Source organism: Hypanus sabinus, chromosome 22, assembly GCF_030144855.1.
Source record: "Hypanus sabinus isolate sHypSab1 chromosome 22, sHypSab1.hap1, whole genome shotgun sequence".
In the NCBI taxonomy this organism is placed as follows: Eukaryota; Metazoa; Chordata; class Chondrichthyes; order Myliobatiformes; family Dasyatidae; genus Hypanus; species Hypanus sabinus.
Genome location: NC_082727.1, coordinates 29,800,478 through 29,817,440, shown reverse-complemented (window position 1 = coordinate 29,817,440; position 16,963 = coordinate 29,800,478). Strand labels below are relative to the sequence as shown.

General features: G+C 41.8%; 1 protein-coding gene across 12 annotated transcripts in view; it reads right to left on the bottom strand.

The window, feature by feature from the left end:
- Positions 1-16,963, bottom strand: part of fam13c (family with sequence similarity 13 member C) — a 95,973-nt gene that overhangs the window by 48,949 nt on the left and 30,061 nt on the right. For 4 of the 12 annotated variants that reach the window (XM_059947402.1, XM_059947403.1, XM_059947401.1 and 1 more), the window contains one exon: positions 8,485-8,595. The exons of 2 other annotated variants lie outside the window; for them this stretch is intronic. In XM_059947402.1, the coding sequence (XP_059803385.1) occupies positions 8,485-8,595 (111 nt within the window). Of the gene's footprint in view, positions 1-219; positions 818-839; positions 5,906-8,484; positions 8,596-14,518; positions 14,677-16,963 lie in introns of those variants that run through there. 6 more of the 12 variants (XM_059947404.1, XM_059947413.1, XM_059947411.1 and 3 more) reach the window with 6 other exon arrangements.

Here is a 16,963-nt window from a genome sequence, read left to right as displayed (position 1 = left end):
GTGAGAGTCCTGAGGGACTTGCACCTTCTATCTGATAGCAACAGCAAAAAAAGAACATGGCCAGGGTGGTGAGGGTCTTTGATGATGGATGCTGCATTTTAGCAGCAGTATTTCATGAAGGTGTGCTCAATGGTTGGGAGGATTTTACCCATGATGCACTGGTCTGAATCCACTACCTTTTGTACTATTTTCCACTCAAAGGCATTAGTGTTCCCTTACCAGGCCATAATGCAGCCAGTCAGTTCACTTTCCACCACACATCTCTAGAAGTTTGCCAGGACTTTTGATGACATGCTGAATCTCTGCAGACTCCTGAGGAAATAGAGGTCACTTATTTATGTTGCTGGTGTAGTCAGGTTTCAAGTCAATGGTGATACTGAGAATGCTGATGGCGGAGAATTTAGTGATGGTTAGAACTCTTGGAATGGGAAAGCAAGTTATGGAATGTGGCACTAACGTTACTTGGCATTGTAGGATTATAAACTGGAGAAAATCTGCAGTTGCTGGAAATCAAAATAAAACACACCAAATGCTGAAGGAGCTCAGGCGTCATCTATGGAAGAGTAAAATATCGACATGTTGGGTCGAGACTTTTCACCAGGACTGGAAAGAAGAGCTGAGAAGTCAGAGTTGGGTCATGGAGGCTCATCACTCCATGAAGTGCAACAGTCAAAGCAGCAGCTCGACATGTCTTCTCAAGGGAGAGTTTCAGGTTGGGTAATTAATGATGGGCTCTCCAGCAAAGCCCATGGCTAATGAATAAATAACTATTAAATCAATGTTCCTTTTAATGCTGTGAGACTAAAAGCACCAGATATTTGAGGAATTTTTTGAACCACCTGCAGTATGTGATTTGAAATAGTTCTGTGAACAAAATCCTTCGAAGTCCCTGTGACTTGCAATGGGGGATTAGGAATCACCTTGTTCCCCAAGTGCTCAATTAATGCCTCATAACAAAAGGTTCTCCACCATGGCCAACATTGTGATTCACTGTTGCCAGAAATAGCTGTAAGAAAGAAGTGAAGAGTTTGCACTTGTTACTGGAATTTAGTAGCTCCACCGCTCAGTGATGTTCAACATTTAGAATAGTTAATATAACCCATCAGAGTCAGAATTAATACCATATTGTTGTGAAATTTGTTGTTTTGTCAGCAGAACATTACAATCTATAATAATAATTTTTAAACCTACAAATTGCATTAAGTACATATTAAAAATTATGTTAAATAAGCTGTAAAAAAGAGAGCAAGAAAAAATTAGTAAGGTAGTAAGCAGGAGTTCATTATTTATTCAGCAATCCTATGGCAGAGGGGATGTTTGCGAAGAAAAAGAATTTCAGGATGTATATTGTATACATTTCTCTGACATTAAATGTACCTATTGAACCTATAGAAGAAGCTGTTTCTGAAATGTTAAGTGTGTGTCTTCAGGTTCCTGTACCTCCTCCTTGGTAGCAATGAGAAGACTGAATGTCCAGTTGATGGAGATCCATAATGATGGATGCCACCTTTCGGAGGCATCATCTTTTGTAGGTGCAAACACGAGGAAATCTGCAGATGCTGGAAATTCAAACAACACACGCAAAGTGCTGGTGAAACACAGCAGGCCAGGCAGCATCTATAAGGAGAAGCACTGTCGATATTTCGGGCCGAGACCCTTCATCAGGACTAACTGAAAGCAAAGATACTAAGAGATTTGAAAGTAGTGGGGGGAGGGGGGGGAATGTGAAATGATAAGAGAAGACCGGATGAAGCTAAGAGCTGGATAGGTGATTGGTGAAAGTGATACAGAGCTGAAGAAGGGAAAGGATCATGGGACGGGAGGCCTCGGGAGAAAGAAAGGGGGAGGGGGGAGCACAGGGAGATGGAGAACAGGCAGAGTGATGAGCAGAGAGAGAAAAAAAACAACTAAGTATTGTCAGGGATGGGGTAAGAAGGGGAGGAGGGGCATGAATGGAAGTTAGAGAAGTCAATGTTCATGCCATCAGGTTGGAGGCTACCCAGCCAGTATATAAGGTGTTGTTCCTCCAACCTGAGTGTGGCTTCATCTTGAAGTAGAGGCGGCCATGGATAGACATATCAGAATGGGAATGGGACGTGGAATTAAAATATGTGGCCACTGGGAGATCCTGCTTTCTCTGGCGGACCGAGTGTAGGTGTTCAGCAAAACGGTCTCCCAGTTTGTGTCGGGTCTCCCCAATATATAAAAGGCCACACCGGGAGCACCAGACGCAGTATACCACACCAGCCGACTTACAGGTGAAGTGTCGCCTCACCTGGAAGGACTGTCTGGGGCCCTGAATGGTGGTGAGGGAGGAAGTGCAAGGGCAGGTGTAGCACTTGTTCCGCTTACAAGGATATGTGCCAGGAGGGAGATCGGTGAGAAGAGATGGGGGGGGGGGGGACGAGGGGACAAGGGAGTCACGTCGGGAGCAATCACTGCAGAAAGCAGAAAGAGGGGGGAGGGAAAGATATGCTTGGTAGTGGGATCCCGTTGGAGGTGGCGGAAGTTACGGAGAATTATACGTTGGACCTGGAGGCTGGTGGGGTGGTAGGTGAGGACATGGGGAACCCTATCCCGAGTGGGGTGGCAGGCAGATGAGGTGCTTGATGCTGGGGAGGCTAGCACTCACGATGGAGCTGGCTGAGTTTAACACTTCCTGCAGCTTTTTCTGACCCTGTTCAGTGGTTGCTCCATACCAAGCACTGATACAATCAGTTACAATGCTCTCCACTGTACATCTGTAGAAGCTTGCGAATGTTTTTGGTGACATACAAAGTCTCCTCAGATTCCGATGAAGTATAGCTGCTGTCATGCCTTCTTTGTAATTGCATCAATATATTGGGCCCAGGATAGATCTTCAGAGACGTTGACACCCAGGAACATGAAACTTCTCACCCTATCCATTCCATTGGTGATCTCTTGATGAAGACTGGCATGTGTTCCCTCGACTTCCCCTTCCTCAAGTCCACAACCAATTCTTTGGTCTCAGTGATGTTGAGCGCAAGATTTTTCTTACAACGCCACTCAAGCAGCTGATCTATCTCACTCCTGTGCACCTCCTTGTCACCATCTGAATTTCTGCCAACAATAGTAGTATCGGCAAATTTATGAGCTGTGCCTCACCACACAGTTGTGGGTGTAGAGAGGACAGCAGAGAGCTAAGTACCTGATGACTTTTAGAAAGTCTGTAATACACCCAGCCTTTCCACCCATATGGTCTTGCTTGAGAAGCCAGCTCGGATATCCTCCCTCAATGCTGAAGTAATGGATTACCTGACCAGAAGTGCAAGGCAATTCTTGTGCAACCCCTTGCTTTGCCTTATGTTTCCAAACTCTGTGAAAGCAAGAAAGAGGTCACTGGTTGGCCTTTGATAATCGGCTTCAAATGGGAGGCCTGGTTGCTTGGTGGTTAACGTAACGCAGGGGTCCCCAACCTTTTTAATGCCACGGCCTAATACCATTAAGCAAGGGGTCCATGAACCATAGATTGGGAACCCCTGACCTAATGCTATTACAGGGTTCATCTGCAAGGAGTATGTATGCTCTCCCTGTGACCATACATGTGTATTCTCCGGGTACTCCTGCTTTTTCCCGCGTTCCAAAGATGCAAGGTTAGGATTAGTGATTTGTTGGAATGCTACATTGGTGCCTGAAGTGTGATGACATTGCAGGCTACTCAGCACTACCTCAAAATAACATTAAAAAATGCTGAAGGAACTCAGCAAATTAGGCAGCTTCGATGGAGAGGAATTAACAGTCGACGTGTAGGGTCAAGACACTTCATTAGGGCTCACAATTTGACTTGACACAACACATTTCATGGTATGTTTCAATGTACAAGTGACAATTACAGCTCATCTTTAAATTTAATCTTTTTCCTGACTATTCATTTCCCTCAGCAACTTACAAGATTTAAAGTTTCTCAAACACAGGGTGCTTAACAATATAATGGATTGGTCAATATGGAAAGTATCACTGAATGTTTCATAAAGAAATGAGTACTGGTCCATTGCAACTCTGCTTGTATTTATCTGTTTATGAACTACCTAGGCTGGTCTATCACTATACAGGAGCAACCAAATCTTACTCCCAACCCCAAGTACCCATCAACAGTGCCAGAGAAAATCTGCCAGCAATATCCAAGGAATAATTGAGCACAATCAAAGAAATTTCCAAGCATAAACAATTATTTCATTCCTTTTCAACAGGACATCATTCACTGGCATGGTCATTTGAATTCCTAACAAGTTCAATTAACACAATGTCAGCAGCCAGAGAAATTTTCCCAGGGTGGAAATAGCTATTTCTGTGTATGGGGGGGCAGGACATAATTGAAGGTGGAAATATGTGAGGCAGAATGTCAGAGACAATGTTCCCTCTAATTTGTACAAAAATCTTGCGCTGTGCAACATTTTGCCCAGTGACAATATGTGCACACTGAATTTTATATATAGACGTATTCTTTTTAAACAGCTAGCAAAACACTGTCAATAAGAACTTTGATCTCCTCTGGGTTTGATTGCTTTCGCTCTCATTCATCTTCACTCACAAAACATACATAGCAGGCCAGTAGCAGGTAATAAAGGGTTTTCTTGCCGGAGCTTTTGCACACCATCCATATGTGATTTGCTTGTTCAATAACACTTTAAAAAGTCAAGTTTCCCAATATCATCCCACTTGAAAATTCTCCAGCAACATTTGCATCACGACAGTACATGCAGATAACACCAAATTCTGTATTGTACATAAATATTTCTCGTCGATGCACGTTCTTGATCTCATGAGCTCTTGGCGTAGCATTTTCTACTGTTTCATTAAGCTTCATGCCCTTTGCTTCTTTGGAATTTGACATAATGAGTCAATAATTTCTTCAATTAAATCAGTTTAAGCATGCCAGTTCTAAAACCTGCAGACAAATCATCGCAAACTCCACATTGTCAACATCGTCTGCACCAGAAAGATGATTGTGTACAATGGTGAAATATACTTAACATGCCAACAAGGCAGAAGATGGCAACCTTTTGTGTGCAGTTTAAATTCCTTTGTGTGCATGCACACTTTAGAGGCAACGTTGGTCAGAGGTAAGTTCTTTACACAGAGGGGATGGTGTTAGAAGCAGATACAATAGGGGCATTTAACTCTTAGATTGGCACGTGGTAATACAAAAGATGGAGGGCCATGTGGGAGGAAAGGGTTACCGGTAGATTGATCTTAGCCTAAAAAGTTCAGCACAACATATGGGTTGAAGGGTCTGTACTATGCCATAATGTTCTGTTATATTATAAACAGTCAGTGCTACAGATTCAACAACTATTACATGCACATCAGCAACTCATGATAAACACCACACACAAGATACTGGAGGAACTCAGCAGGTCAGGCTTCAGCTATGGAGAGGAATAAACAATCTCCTGTGTTCAAAAAAACTAAGTGACAAACTTTGAAGTAAAATGATAGAAGGCACTGAATTTACTCTTACGACAAAAATCAATATATGAACTTAATAAAACTTCTTTAACTTGCACTCTCATTCCAGTTTATAACCACAACACCATAATCTGTCTACACCAGGGCTCGTGCAAAATGGCAGTTGTTTGCTGTGATCCCAAACAAATTCTTTAGTAATTTGGATCATGGATCATGCCCAATTGAGAAAAGAGGATTTTCATTACTTCAGGGAATGGTTATATTGTTGTCACATGCGTTGTGTCTGTACAAGATTTTCTTACCAGGAAGGGAGCAGCACCACACTCAGTTCTCAGCAACAAATACGGCACCTGCGACAAATGGCTTAAAGCTATGGAATATTTAAAGGCACTGAGTGAAAATTCAGTGGACCCAAAGCTGAGAGCTGACACCAGCAATGCAAAGCCATAGAACGTCCAATAGCCCAAAGATCCCAATGCTAACCCTGAATCTAAACCTCGAGTCGGCTCATTAGAACAGCAGATAATGCACGTTGGCAGGCTGACCAGGAGCCAATGCCCAAAGATCAGAAGTGGTCTCCCTCATTTTGAGAATTATCGCCAGAGGGTAACAAAATATGTGGATGACCAGCTGACTTTCACATTTCCCAATCTTCATATTCCTGAGGCAACTGGAAGATGCCACACATAAATAAGGAACCAGAGGGGAGAATTTCAGGGACTGTTGCAGCCAGCAGGAGTTTGCAGAGATATTTGAGTCATGTGGATTGAGGTGGGGAGAGAGATGTGGACAGAGAGATGAGTGAGATTTTCAGTTTAATATAAAAATACAGAGACTACTGTTGACAATAAAGACAATTGCTATTCCTGCCATTCTATCAGATTATGGTTTATATACACCTTAACATCATTTAACCACCATAACCCTTGTTAACTAGTGTTAAAAATTGTTAACTTCATCTTTCCAGATTCTTATTTACAACAAAGGAGAAAATTCAGATTTTGAATCCATGACAGTTCCCGGGGGTAATTAACCATATCCCCGGAAATTGTGGTGGCACAGTACCATCGTGGTTAACACAACGCTTTTCAGTACAGGTGACCGGGGTTCAACTCCTGCCGCTGCCTGTATGGAGTTTATATGTTCTCCCCTTGATCACGTGGGTTTCCTCTGGGTACCCTGGTTTCCTCCCACAGTCCAAAGACATACTGTTTGGTAGATTAATTGGTTATTGCAAATTGTCCTGTGATTCGGCTAGGATTAACTCTGGTTTCCTCCCACAGTCTAAAGAAGGACCAGTTGTTAGGTTAATTGGTCATTGTAAATTGTCCCATGATTAGGCTCGGATTAGATCGGGGGTTGCTAGGCAATGCGGCTCAAAGGGCCAGAAGGGCCTATTCCACTTTGTATCTTTATATATAAACCAAACCAATTCCTTTTTCTCTCTTATTCCTCTTTTCACCTGTATTGTATTCACCCACAAACGCACATAAGCATTAAAGATAAAGACTAACCATCAAACATCCTCAAAAGCCCCTACCAAAACAAAGATATACAAGCCAAATCGACCTTGTTCCTTTCTCTCCTCTATTCTTGCTCACTTCCCAATCAGAACAACAGGCTGCCATTACCTTCCCTCAGCACTTTCCATTTTGTATAATTCAGTTGTTGTCTCCATCCTGCGCAGAAATAGGCTAATTGAGTGCACCGTGACAACCAAGCAGCCATTCACACTTATCCCAGTTTATGTTCCCTGATACTGATATTAAATTGGTCAAACATGATTTCCATTTCACACAACCATATGTGACTTTGCTTGATCATCTTGACCTTTTCCTATATGCTCTCTAATAACTTTTTTTTAAAAAAAACACTAGCTTCTAACATTTTCCCTGTAAAGAGTGCTAATTTATCTGATTACAGGTTGTCCCTTCTAATTAATAGAACTGCCCAATTATTTTCCCAGCCTAATGGAATTTTCCCTGAATCAGAAGAATTTTGGAAAATTAGGACCAGCACATCAGCTACCTTAACAGGCAGAAAGAAACAAACTGGAGGAACTCAGCAGATCAAAGAGGATGTGGTAGCAGGGGTGGATAATATTTCAGGTCAAAACCATCAGGACTAGAGTGCACATAGAACACTACAACACAGAACAGACACTTTAGTTCATGATGTATACCAGCCTCATAACCTGCTCTGAGATTAATCTTACCATTCCCTCCTACATACCCCTCTACTTTTCTATCATCCATGTACCTATCTAAGAATCTCTTAAATGTCCCTAGCGTATCTGCCTCTATCACCACCCTGGCACAACAATCCACACATCCACCATTTTCTGTGTAAAAAACCTATCTCTGATATCCTCCCTACACTACCCTCCAATCACCATTAAATTATGCCCTTTGGTATAAGCCATTTCCTTTTTAGGAAAAAAACCTCTGGCTTTCCATTCTCTCTCTGTCTCTTACTATTTGTACACATCTATTAAGTCATTTCTCATTTGTCTTTGCTCCAAAGAGAAAAATCATAGCTCGCTGAACCCATCCTTATAAGACATACTCCCTAATCCAGACAGAATCCTGGTAAATTGTCTCTGCACCCTCTCTAAAACTTCTACATCCTTCCAGTAAGGAGGCAACCAGAACTTTTCCAAGAATGGTCTGACCAGGGTTTGATAGAGCTACAACATAACCACATTACTCTTGAACTCAATCCCTCGATTAATGAAGGCCAACACACCATACACCTTCTTAACAACCCAATCTACTTGTGTAGAAACTTTGAGAGGTCTACGGATGTGGATGCCGAGATCCCTCTGTTCCTCCACACTGCTAAGAGTCCTGCCATTAACTCAGTATTCTGCCTTGTAGCGGGAACATAGACAGAATATAGAGAGACAAGTCTGGTAGTTGATAGGTGGACTCAGCCAGTGGAAGGATGATGGCAGATTGAATTAGGTCAGAGGAAGATAGGAAAGAGAAACTAAGGGAGAAGAAATCCAGGAAAGGTTTTTATATATTCCTGTCAACCTAACAGCCTGTAACATACCTACAACAGTGTTCCCGTTGCTTTAGTGCAGTCTCTTCAAAGCATCTGGCAACAGCTGTGTCAGTGTTCCCTCGATGGTCTGTCAGTGAAGGAGGGCCCCCCTCCATTCTCCTGCAGAATGAAAGACCAGCAGTTTTTTAGTGCCTGCCTTACCAAGCTTCACGATTCCAAGTCCACACATTTCAATGTCCAAGTAGCATTTCTGGATGCACTCGAAGTGCAGGGACCAAGCTATGAGAATTGTCTCTGTGGATTGCTGAGATGGCATGTCCCATCTGGATTGGAGCCAAACTGCTGTTGCTTCTCTGCTGACACGCAAAACAGAAACTTCTAGCATCTTGTTCTGTAATCGTTCAAAATTTCAGTGTACAAAAATGCTCTGCGTAACATTTAAAGTCACATCTTAATTCAGATCAGATTGACTCCTGAGGGTTTTGAATGCTGTGTAATGGCACACTCATTATTATCATCACAGTATTATTTATTTTTTTTTGTATTTGCACAGTTTTTTTCCCTTTGTACTTCGATTCCTTGTCAGTCTTTGTGAGTAGTTTTTGATTCTATATTTTTGTTCTATTGTGAATGCCTGCAAGAAAATGCATCTCAGGGTTGTATATGGTGATATATATGTACTTTGATAATAAATTTGCTCTGAACTTCGAACTTCTTGAACATTATTCTCATATCCTTTCATTTCATTGGAGGAGGCTCTTCAGTCAATGTCATGTCTTTGAACTACCCCATTGTTCCTATTTCCCTTTTATTTCCTATTATCCAGTTGTCTCACATGGTCACTGATCTTCCTGATTTACCTCCAACAACAGTGAGGGTAATTTGCAGGAACCAATTCACCTACAATCTAAATAAGTGGACGCATGCTAGATGTTTAGAGGGCTATGGGACAAACATGAACAGATGGGATTTGACTGCTGGGACAAGTTGGGCAGAAGGGGCTATTTCTATGCTGTATGACTCTACCCAGCAGCAAGTCTTTGCAATGTGGGAGGAAACCAAAGCCATTTCCACCATCGGATTTCTAAATGGCCCATGAACATGACCTTGTTAAGAACATTAACACTACAATACAGTACAGGCCCTTTGGTCCACAATGCTGTGCCAATCTTTTAACCCACTCTTAAGATCAATCCAACCCTTCCCTCCTACATAGCCTTCCATTTGTCTATCATCCATGTGCTTAAGAGTTTCTTGAGTGTCCCTGATGTATTTATAGAACATTTGTCTTTTGTGTATTTATTTTTGCAATTTATAATAATTTTATGTCTTTACACTGCAGCCACAAAACCACAAATTTCGTAACATGTCAGTGATGGTAAATCCAGTACTGATCCACCTCTGCAAAATCCAGAGGGAGAATGTAAAAACTGCACACAGGGGAGAGGACTGAACCCAGGTCACTGGAGCAGACTAGCTGCAGATCCACTCACAGTACTGCCTGTACTATAAAGATAACTTCATTTACCATATGTTCATCAAATCCTAGACTGAAATCCATCATTCATGTCAAATCAAATCAGTGAGGATTGTTCTCGGCAGTACTCAAATGTCATCACACCTCCAGTGCAGTCATAGTTTATCCATAATTCACTAACCCAAGCTGTATATCTTTGGACTGTGGGAAGAAACTGGAGCACCCAGAGGAAACCCACATGGTCAGAAAAAACATACGAACTCCTTACAGACAGCATTGGGAATCGAATCCTGATGTTACAGCTGACACTGTGACCACTACACTGCACTGATACAATTTAATCTGCTTTGAATAAATACTTCTTCTGTGTCAGTTAGACTTCTGTACAGGCCATATACAGAGGGAGAATGGTCAAAGAGCCATCAATGATCCACAGTTTTGAAGATTCTAACCACTAAGAAGCAAGACACAGCATCCTTTCCTTCATTTCCTTTCAAGCAATAGTGAAGTCAAATCCCATGCTCCTAACAGCTGACATTACTAAAACCACCCCAGCCCCAAAAACTCCCAACATTTATATGTCATTCCCAACTCAGTGAGTCAACGACAATATCTTGAATACTGCTCCTACAACTTCAGGAACTTCGGCCTAAGAGGGATATTTTCTGTTCCAATCTTCTCGGTGAGCTGTCTCCTTTGTAATATCACTGCTTGACAAGAGTTGATGGGATTCTAGAGTGACTTATGGAAAAGTTGAGCCATTGGGAGAAAATTACTGTGTCTAAACATTCTGAACACAAGAGGTGGCAAATATCTCCAGTGTTCATGTGTTGCCTCCCAGGTCCAGGAAGTTGTCACTGAAGTTATAAGTATTCGTTTTCTATCTCTCCCTCCAAACAGCACATGGTACCTCAGCTCCCTTTTGTTCCCTCACCACTCTACTTTCTGTTATACATCACTTCCTTGTCTGGTCACATCTCCTCATACTCTCACCATGGAAGTCTTCAACTTTTCCTCGATCTGTTTAAGGCAGTATTCTTCTCTTAAGTAACATCTCTCACAGTCCTTCACGAATTTGCCACTCAACATCAGTCCATGTTACTTCTTGTTACTTCCTTGTTCAGTGAATGCACCATTAACAAGGACCGGATATATCTGCTACTCTGCTTTATCTAGCAACTCACTGACGCTTACTCTCACTTCCTGCTACACTTCAGGAGGATACACTACATCATCAGAATGGCAAGACTAGGGCTATCAAACAGTTTTGATCTTCATTCAGGTCAACCAGTACTGCAGAGCTGCTGGAGCTATGAAAATTGAGCATTTCAAGTCTAGACACCACATATTTTTGTTTTTCCCAGAACTCAAGTACCCAAGTAATAGACAGACCACCTAGGTACCACAATTAATGGCACTGTGATTCATGCAATGTACCTCCAAGAGGACCACAACCTTAATGACCCGGAGAGCTATGTTGGCTGGAGTCAGGACTTGAGCTTTGGCTCTTGGTCAGGTCACCCATGCCAAACACATCAAAGGGTAGAGGTCCACAGCAATGAAGAATCCTTCCATTTGGACAGAGATGGAGGACTGTCATTGCTGCCCTAAACACCAGCAGTGTAATGGGCAGTAAGTCGTGCAATGTTATAAGCTCAAAATACCATCCTAATTCCTGCCCCAATTTTCTTTATACTGGGGGGCTTAGCAACTTTAAAGGTGGCAGTGAAGACCCACAGGACAGCTCACCAAAGTGCAAGATCATCTTCCAATTTAACTGAGTACAGAGTTATTCACCACAAATTCAAACTCAGATTCCTTTTTTCCATTCCAGTCCTGATGAAGGCCTGAAACATTGATATGACCTGACCTGCTGAGTTCCTCCAGCAATTTGAGTGTTGTATTAGATTTCCAGCATCTGTGGAATCTCTTGGACTTGTCTCAGGTTACAGATTCTAGGTTCAAGCTACTGTTCTGCTTTAAGGTGATCTATATAGCAAGAAGTCTCTTGTCTTCTACAAATTTGTGGGGTTGACTCATCTGTGGAAGAACATTCAGTTGCCATTTTGCCCTCATCAGCCACTTCAGAATCCACAAAGATATAAGCATACACAATGATCTTTCCTCCACACCCGTCAGTGGTAATAAATTCTACAGTTTCACCATCCTCTTGTTAAAAAATAAATTCCTCCTCATATCTGTTTTAAAGGGACATCCTTCTACTCTGAGTCTGTGCCTTCTGGTCCTAAACACCCTAAAGGTGTTATAGTTGAATGCACACAGTATATGGAATAAGGTAGATGAACTAGTGGCACAGTTACAGATTTGCATGTATGATGTTGTAGGCATCACTGAATCAAGGCTGAAAGAAGATTATAGCTGGGAGCTTAATACCCAAGGATAGACATTGTATTGAAAGGACGGGCAGGAAGGCAGAATAAGGATGTAGTCTACAAATTACAATGGGAGATGCATGCCAAAAGGGCAATGTTACAATTGTTATGGAGGATTTCAATATGTAGGTAGATTGGGAAAATCAGGTTGATGCTGGATTCCAGGAAGGGGAATTTCTAGAGTGCCTACGAGAATACTTTTTAGAGCTGCTTGTGATTGAGCCCACTCAGGGATTGGTTATTCTGGATTGGGTGTTGTGTAATGAACCAGAATTGATGAGAGAGCTTAAAGTAAAAAAAAAATTGTTAGGGACAAGTGATCATAATATGTTCGAATTTAACCTGAAGTTTAGGGAGGAGAATTGAAATCAGTATTACAATGGAATAAAGGGAATTACAGAGGCACAAGAGAGGGGTTGGCCAGAATTGATTGAAAAAGAACACAGGCAGGGATGATGGCAGAGCAGCAATGGCTGGAATTTCAGGAAGTAATTCGGAAGGCACAAGATATATACATTCTAAAGTAGTAGTAGTATTCCAAAGGAAATCTGACACAACCATGGCAAACAAGAGAAGTCAGAGCCAGCATAAAAGCCATAGAGAGGGCATTTAAAAGAACAAAAAGTAGAGGGAAGTTGGAAGATTGGGAAGCTTTTAAAAACCAACAGAAGGCAACAAATAAAGTCATTAAGGTAAAGGTGGAATACAAAAGCAAGCCAGCTAATAACATTAAAGAGGATACCAAAAGTTTCTTCAGATACATAAAGTGCAAGAGAGAGGTAAAGGTGGATATCATCTGCTGGAAAAGGATGCTGGAGATGTAGTAATGGGGGACAAGGAGATGGCAGATGAACTAATTACATTGCATCAGTCTTCACTTTGGAAGACGCTAGCAATATGCTGGAAGTTCCAGGTGTCAGGGGTTAAGAGGTCAGGAGTCCCACTCTTAAAGAAGGGAGAGGGAGAGAAGAAAGGAAACTATAGGCCAGTTAGTCTGACCACAGTGGTTGGGAAAATGTTGGAGTTGATTGTTAAGGTTTCAGGGTACTTGGAGGTACATGATAAAATAGCCAGTAGTCGGCATAGTTTTCTCAAGAGAAAATCTCGCCTGACATATCTGTAGGAATTCTTTGAAGAAATAACAAGCAGGATAGACAAAGGAGAATTGGTTAATGTTGTGTACTTGGATTTTCAGAAGGTCATTGACAAGGTACCACACATGAGGCTGCTTAACAAGCTACAAACCCATGGTATTACAGAAAAGATACTAGCATGGATAGAACGTTGGCTGATTGGTAGGAGGCAAAGAGTGGGAATGAAGGGACCCTTTTCTGGTTGGCTTCCAGTGACTAGTGGTGCTCCGCAGGGGTCCGTGTTGGGACCGATACTTTTTACGTTATATGTCAGTACTTTGGATGATGGAATTGACGGATTTGTTGCAAAGTTTGTAGACAATATGATGAATAGGTGGAGGGTCAGGTAGTTTTGAGGATGTAGAGAGGCTACAGAAGGACTTAAGACATATCAGGAGATTGGGCAAAGAAATGGCAGATGGAATACAGTGTTGGGAAGTGTATGGTCATACACTTTGGTAGAAGAAATGAAAGGAAATGGAACGAAAATACAAAAAAACTGAGGTACAAAGTAACTTGAGACTCCTTGTGCAGGATTCCCTAAAGGTTAGTTTGCAGCTTGAGTCTGTGGTGAGGAAAATCAATGCAATGTTAACATTAATTTCATGAGGACTAGAAAATAAAAGCAAGGATGTAATGTTGAGGCTTTATAATGCACTGGTGATGCCTCACTTGGAATGTTGTGAGCAGTTTTGGGCCCCTTATCTTAGAAAGGATGTAATGAAACTGGAGGGGGTTCAAAGGAGGTTCACAAAAATTATTCCAGGATTGAATGGTTGGACATATGAAGAGTGTTTGATGCCTCTGGGCCTGTATTCTCTAGAATTCAGAAGAATGAGGAGTGACCTCATTGAAACCTATCGAATGGTAAAAGGCCTTGATGGAGTGGAGAGGATGTTTCCCATGATGGGAGACTCTAAGTCCTTACACTCCCTCAGCTTCATTGGGCAGGCCAAGTAATTTTCATGTCCAGCATCAGATAGATTCTTTATTCCAGCTCTGGGAAGAGATTAGCAGGAAGAGAGAGGAAAACATTCAAGAATATGCTTGAAGTTTCTCAGAAGAAACACAACACTGACCTGACTTCAATGACTGCTCAAAGCTGAGGAGCAATACTCAGAATGGTATTGAAAACCTCATGTCCATTCACCAGAAATCCTGCATAAGGGGTAGGAGGAGTGCACCAGATCAGCACCGCCCGTCCACCCACTCGCTCATGGAGCTTGAGCTGACCCATCTGTGGAAGGACAAACAGTTCCTGCTTTGACCTCATTGACCACTTCAGAATCCAAAAACTAAAAGTGAAAGGAAATCACCTTCCCTCCCAAGGGACCACCTACGATAAAGAAAATATTGCATGTACAAGACTGAATTGATTGTGTCCTTGCAAGCAGAAAAATCACAGTCTTTAGATAATCCTCAATTTCACTTTTAAAGCAGAAGAGATAATGAACATTTTGATTCTGTGATTTGGAATTCTTCCGAAGAAAATATTTTAACTCCTAGCTTTCTCAATTTCTTTCTTCCCCACCCCCCCCCCCCACCACCTTTCTCCATTCTGGCTCCCCTCTTATCCCTTTCTCTTCTCCTCACCTAATCATTACACCTCTCTCTGGAGCCCCTCCTCATTCCCTTTCTCCCACGGTCCACTCATCTCCTATAAGAATCCTTCTTCTTCAGCCCTTGACATTTTCCAGTTAGCCTCTCACTTCATTCACACCACCATCCCCACTAACTTGGCTTTACCTATCACCTAATTCTTCCCCTCCCCCCACCTTCTTATTATGGCTTCTTCCTCCCTTTCCAGCCCTGAGGAAGGGTCTCGGCCTGAAATGTGAATGACTTATTCCCTTCCACAGATGATGAGTTCTTCCAGCACTCTGTGTGTGTGTGTTCCTCTGGATTTCCAGCATCTGCAGAAACTCTGATATTTTAATCCCTATCAGCATTACCAAGAAACTTTCTCAGATCATTAAAAATGGAATGATCTGCAGTGAGAATCTGCATTTAGTTTTCCGATCAAGCATTTTCACCCAAGCAAGCTAAAAGTTCAATTAGTAATCCCCAGCTCTACATAATACCAAAGCTATCAGATGATTCCCATTGAATAAAAGACCAGCAAGATAACTCTGGGAGTTATCTGCCTTCCAACTTATTTTAGATGACCTTTGCATTTGAGTTGGATTCACATTATATTTTTAAATAAAACTACTCTAAAAATATCTCACTACTCACCCAACAGATTTTTTTCCTCTTTATGCCCCAGCCATGCTACAGGAACTGGTATTTGTGTCAATCTGTAATCCATACACCAAGACACACAAGAAGAAATCAAAAAAAGGGAACAATCATGAAGTTTTTAAAAAATGTCATCATGGAGGAGTGGAGAACTTTAGAGGGAGTTCTCAAGCATGGGACTTGGGAGCTGTAACTTCAATAGTCTAAGATAACAGCAAAATTTAAAAAAAAAGAACTGAAGGATGTGCAAAAGGCCACAGCTGGAAAAGCAACAATAGCCAAGAGCCTTTTAGGGTTGGAACAGATCACAGATGTGAAGAGGCCATTTTACAAAGAGATGTAACAATAAAGTAATGAATTTTAAATTCATACATTGTGAGAGCAGTGATATGGGTCAATGTGGAGCATAGCTGAAGTTGAATACTTATAAGAACAAGTTTTTTTTAAAATTTTGTATTAATGATCCAATATAAACAGAAATAAAAATAACAAACACAAACAATATTTGGAAAAGTACACAATGTTAATGACAAATCATTGAGATCTTCTTTCACTGTGTTCCTATTGTCCAAAAGATAGCGACACAACAGCTAATTCAGCGACAGAGGATGGCAAGGGAAGAACTAGCCGGCCTGATTATGATCAACCAAATTGTTTGGAAATGAAAATCGTCCCAGAGGACAGGAGATACTAGCTGGGCAATCATCAGAATTCACAGACTTTGGCAGGGTCAGGAATAGGTGGCCAAGCTTGATATAAGTAAGAATGCTCAGGAACATTCTTGCTGAAAAGTTGTGATGGGAAAAGCAAAAATTTAGGAAGAGAATTCCATATTTTGTTGCTGAGGGGTGGCACAGTCACATAGCAATTAGCACAACAGTTTCCAGCACGGCTATAAGATCATGGATCATTCCTGCTGCTGCCTGTAAGGAGTTTGTATGTCTTGCGTTGTCTCTGGGTTCTTCTCTCCTTCCAGGTGACATACCAGTGAGCGCCTCCTGCACCCTTTCTAGAGGCTCCATGTAATTTCTTTAGTGGGGTAACCAGAACTGAGATGTGACGCCACCATTTCCCACATTAACATTATAGAATTTACCCTGCTGCTTGAGAGCAAGAAGCTAAAATCAGATGCATCAGTATTATAGTGGAGTAAAGGTCATTATATAGGGCTGAGCGAGGAACTGGTCAAAGTTGATTGATAGGGGACACTAATAGGGATCTTGGCAGAGCAGCAATGGCTAGAATTCCTGAGAGTAATTCAGAAGATGCCGGATCAGTTCAACCAA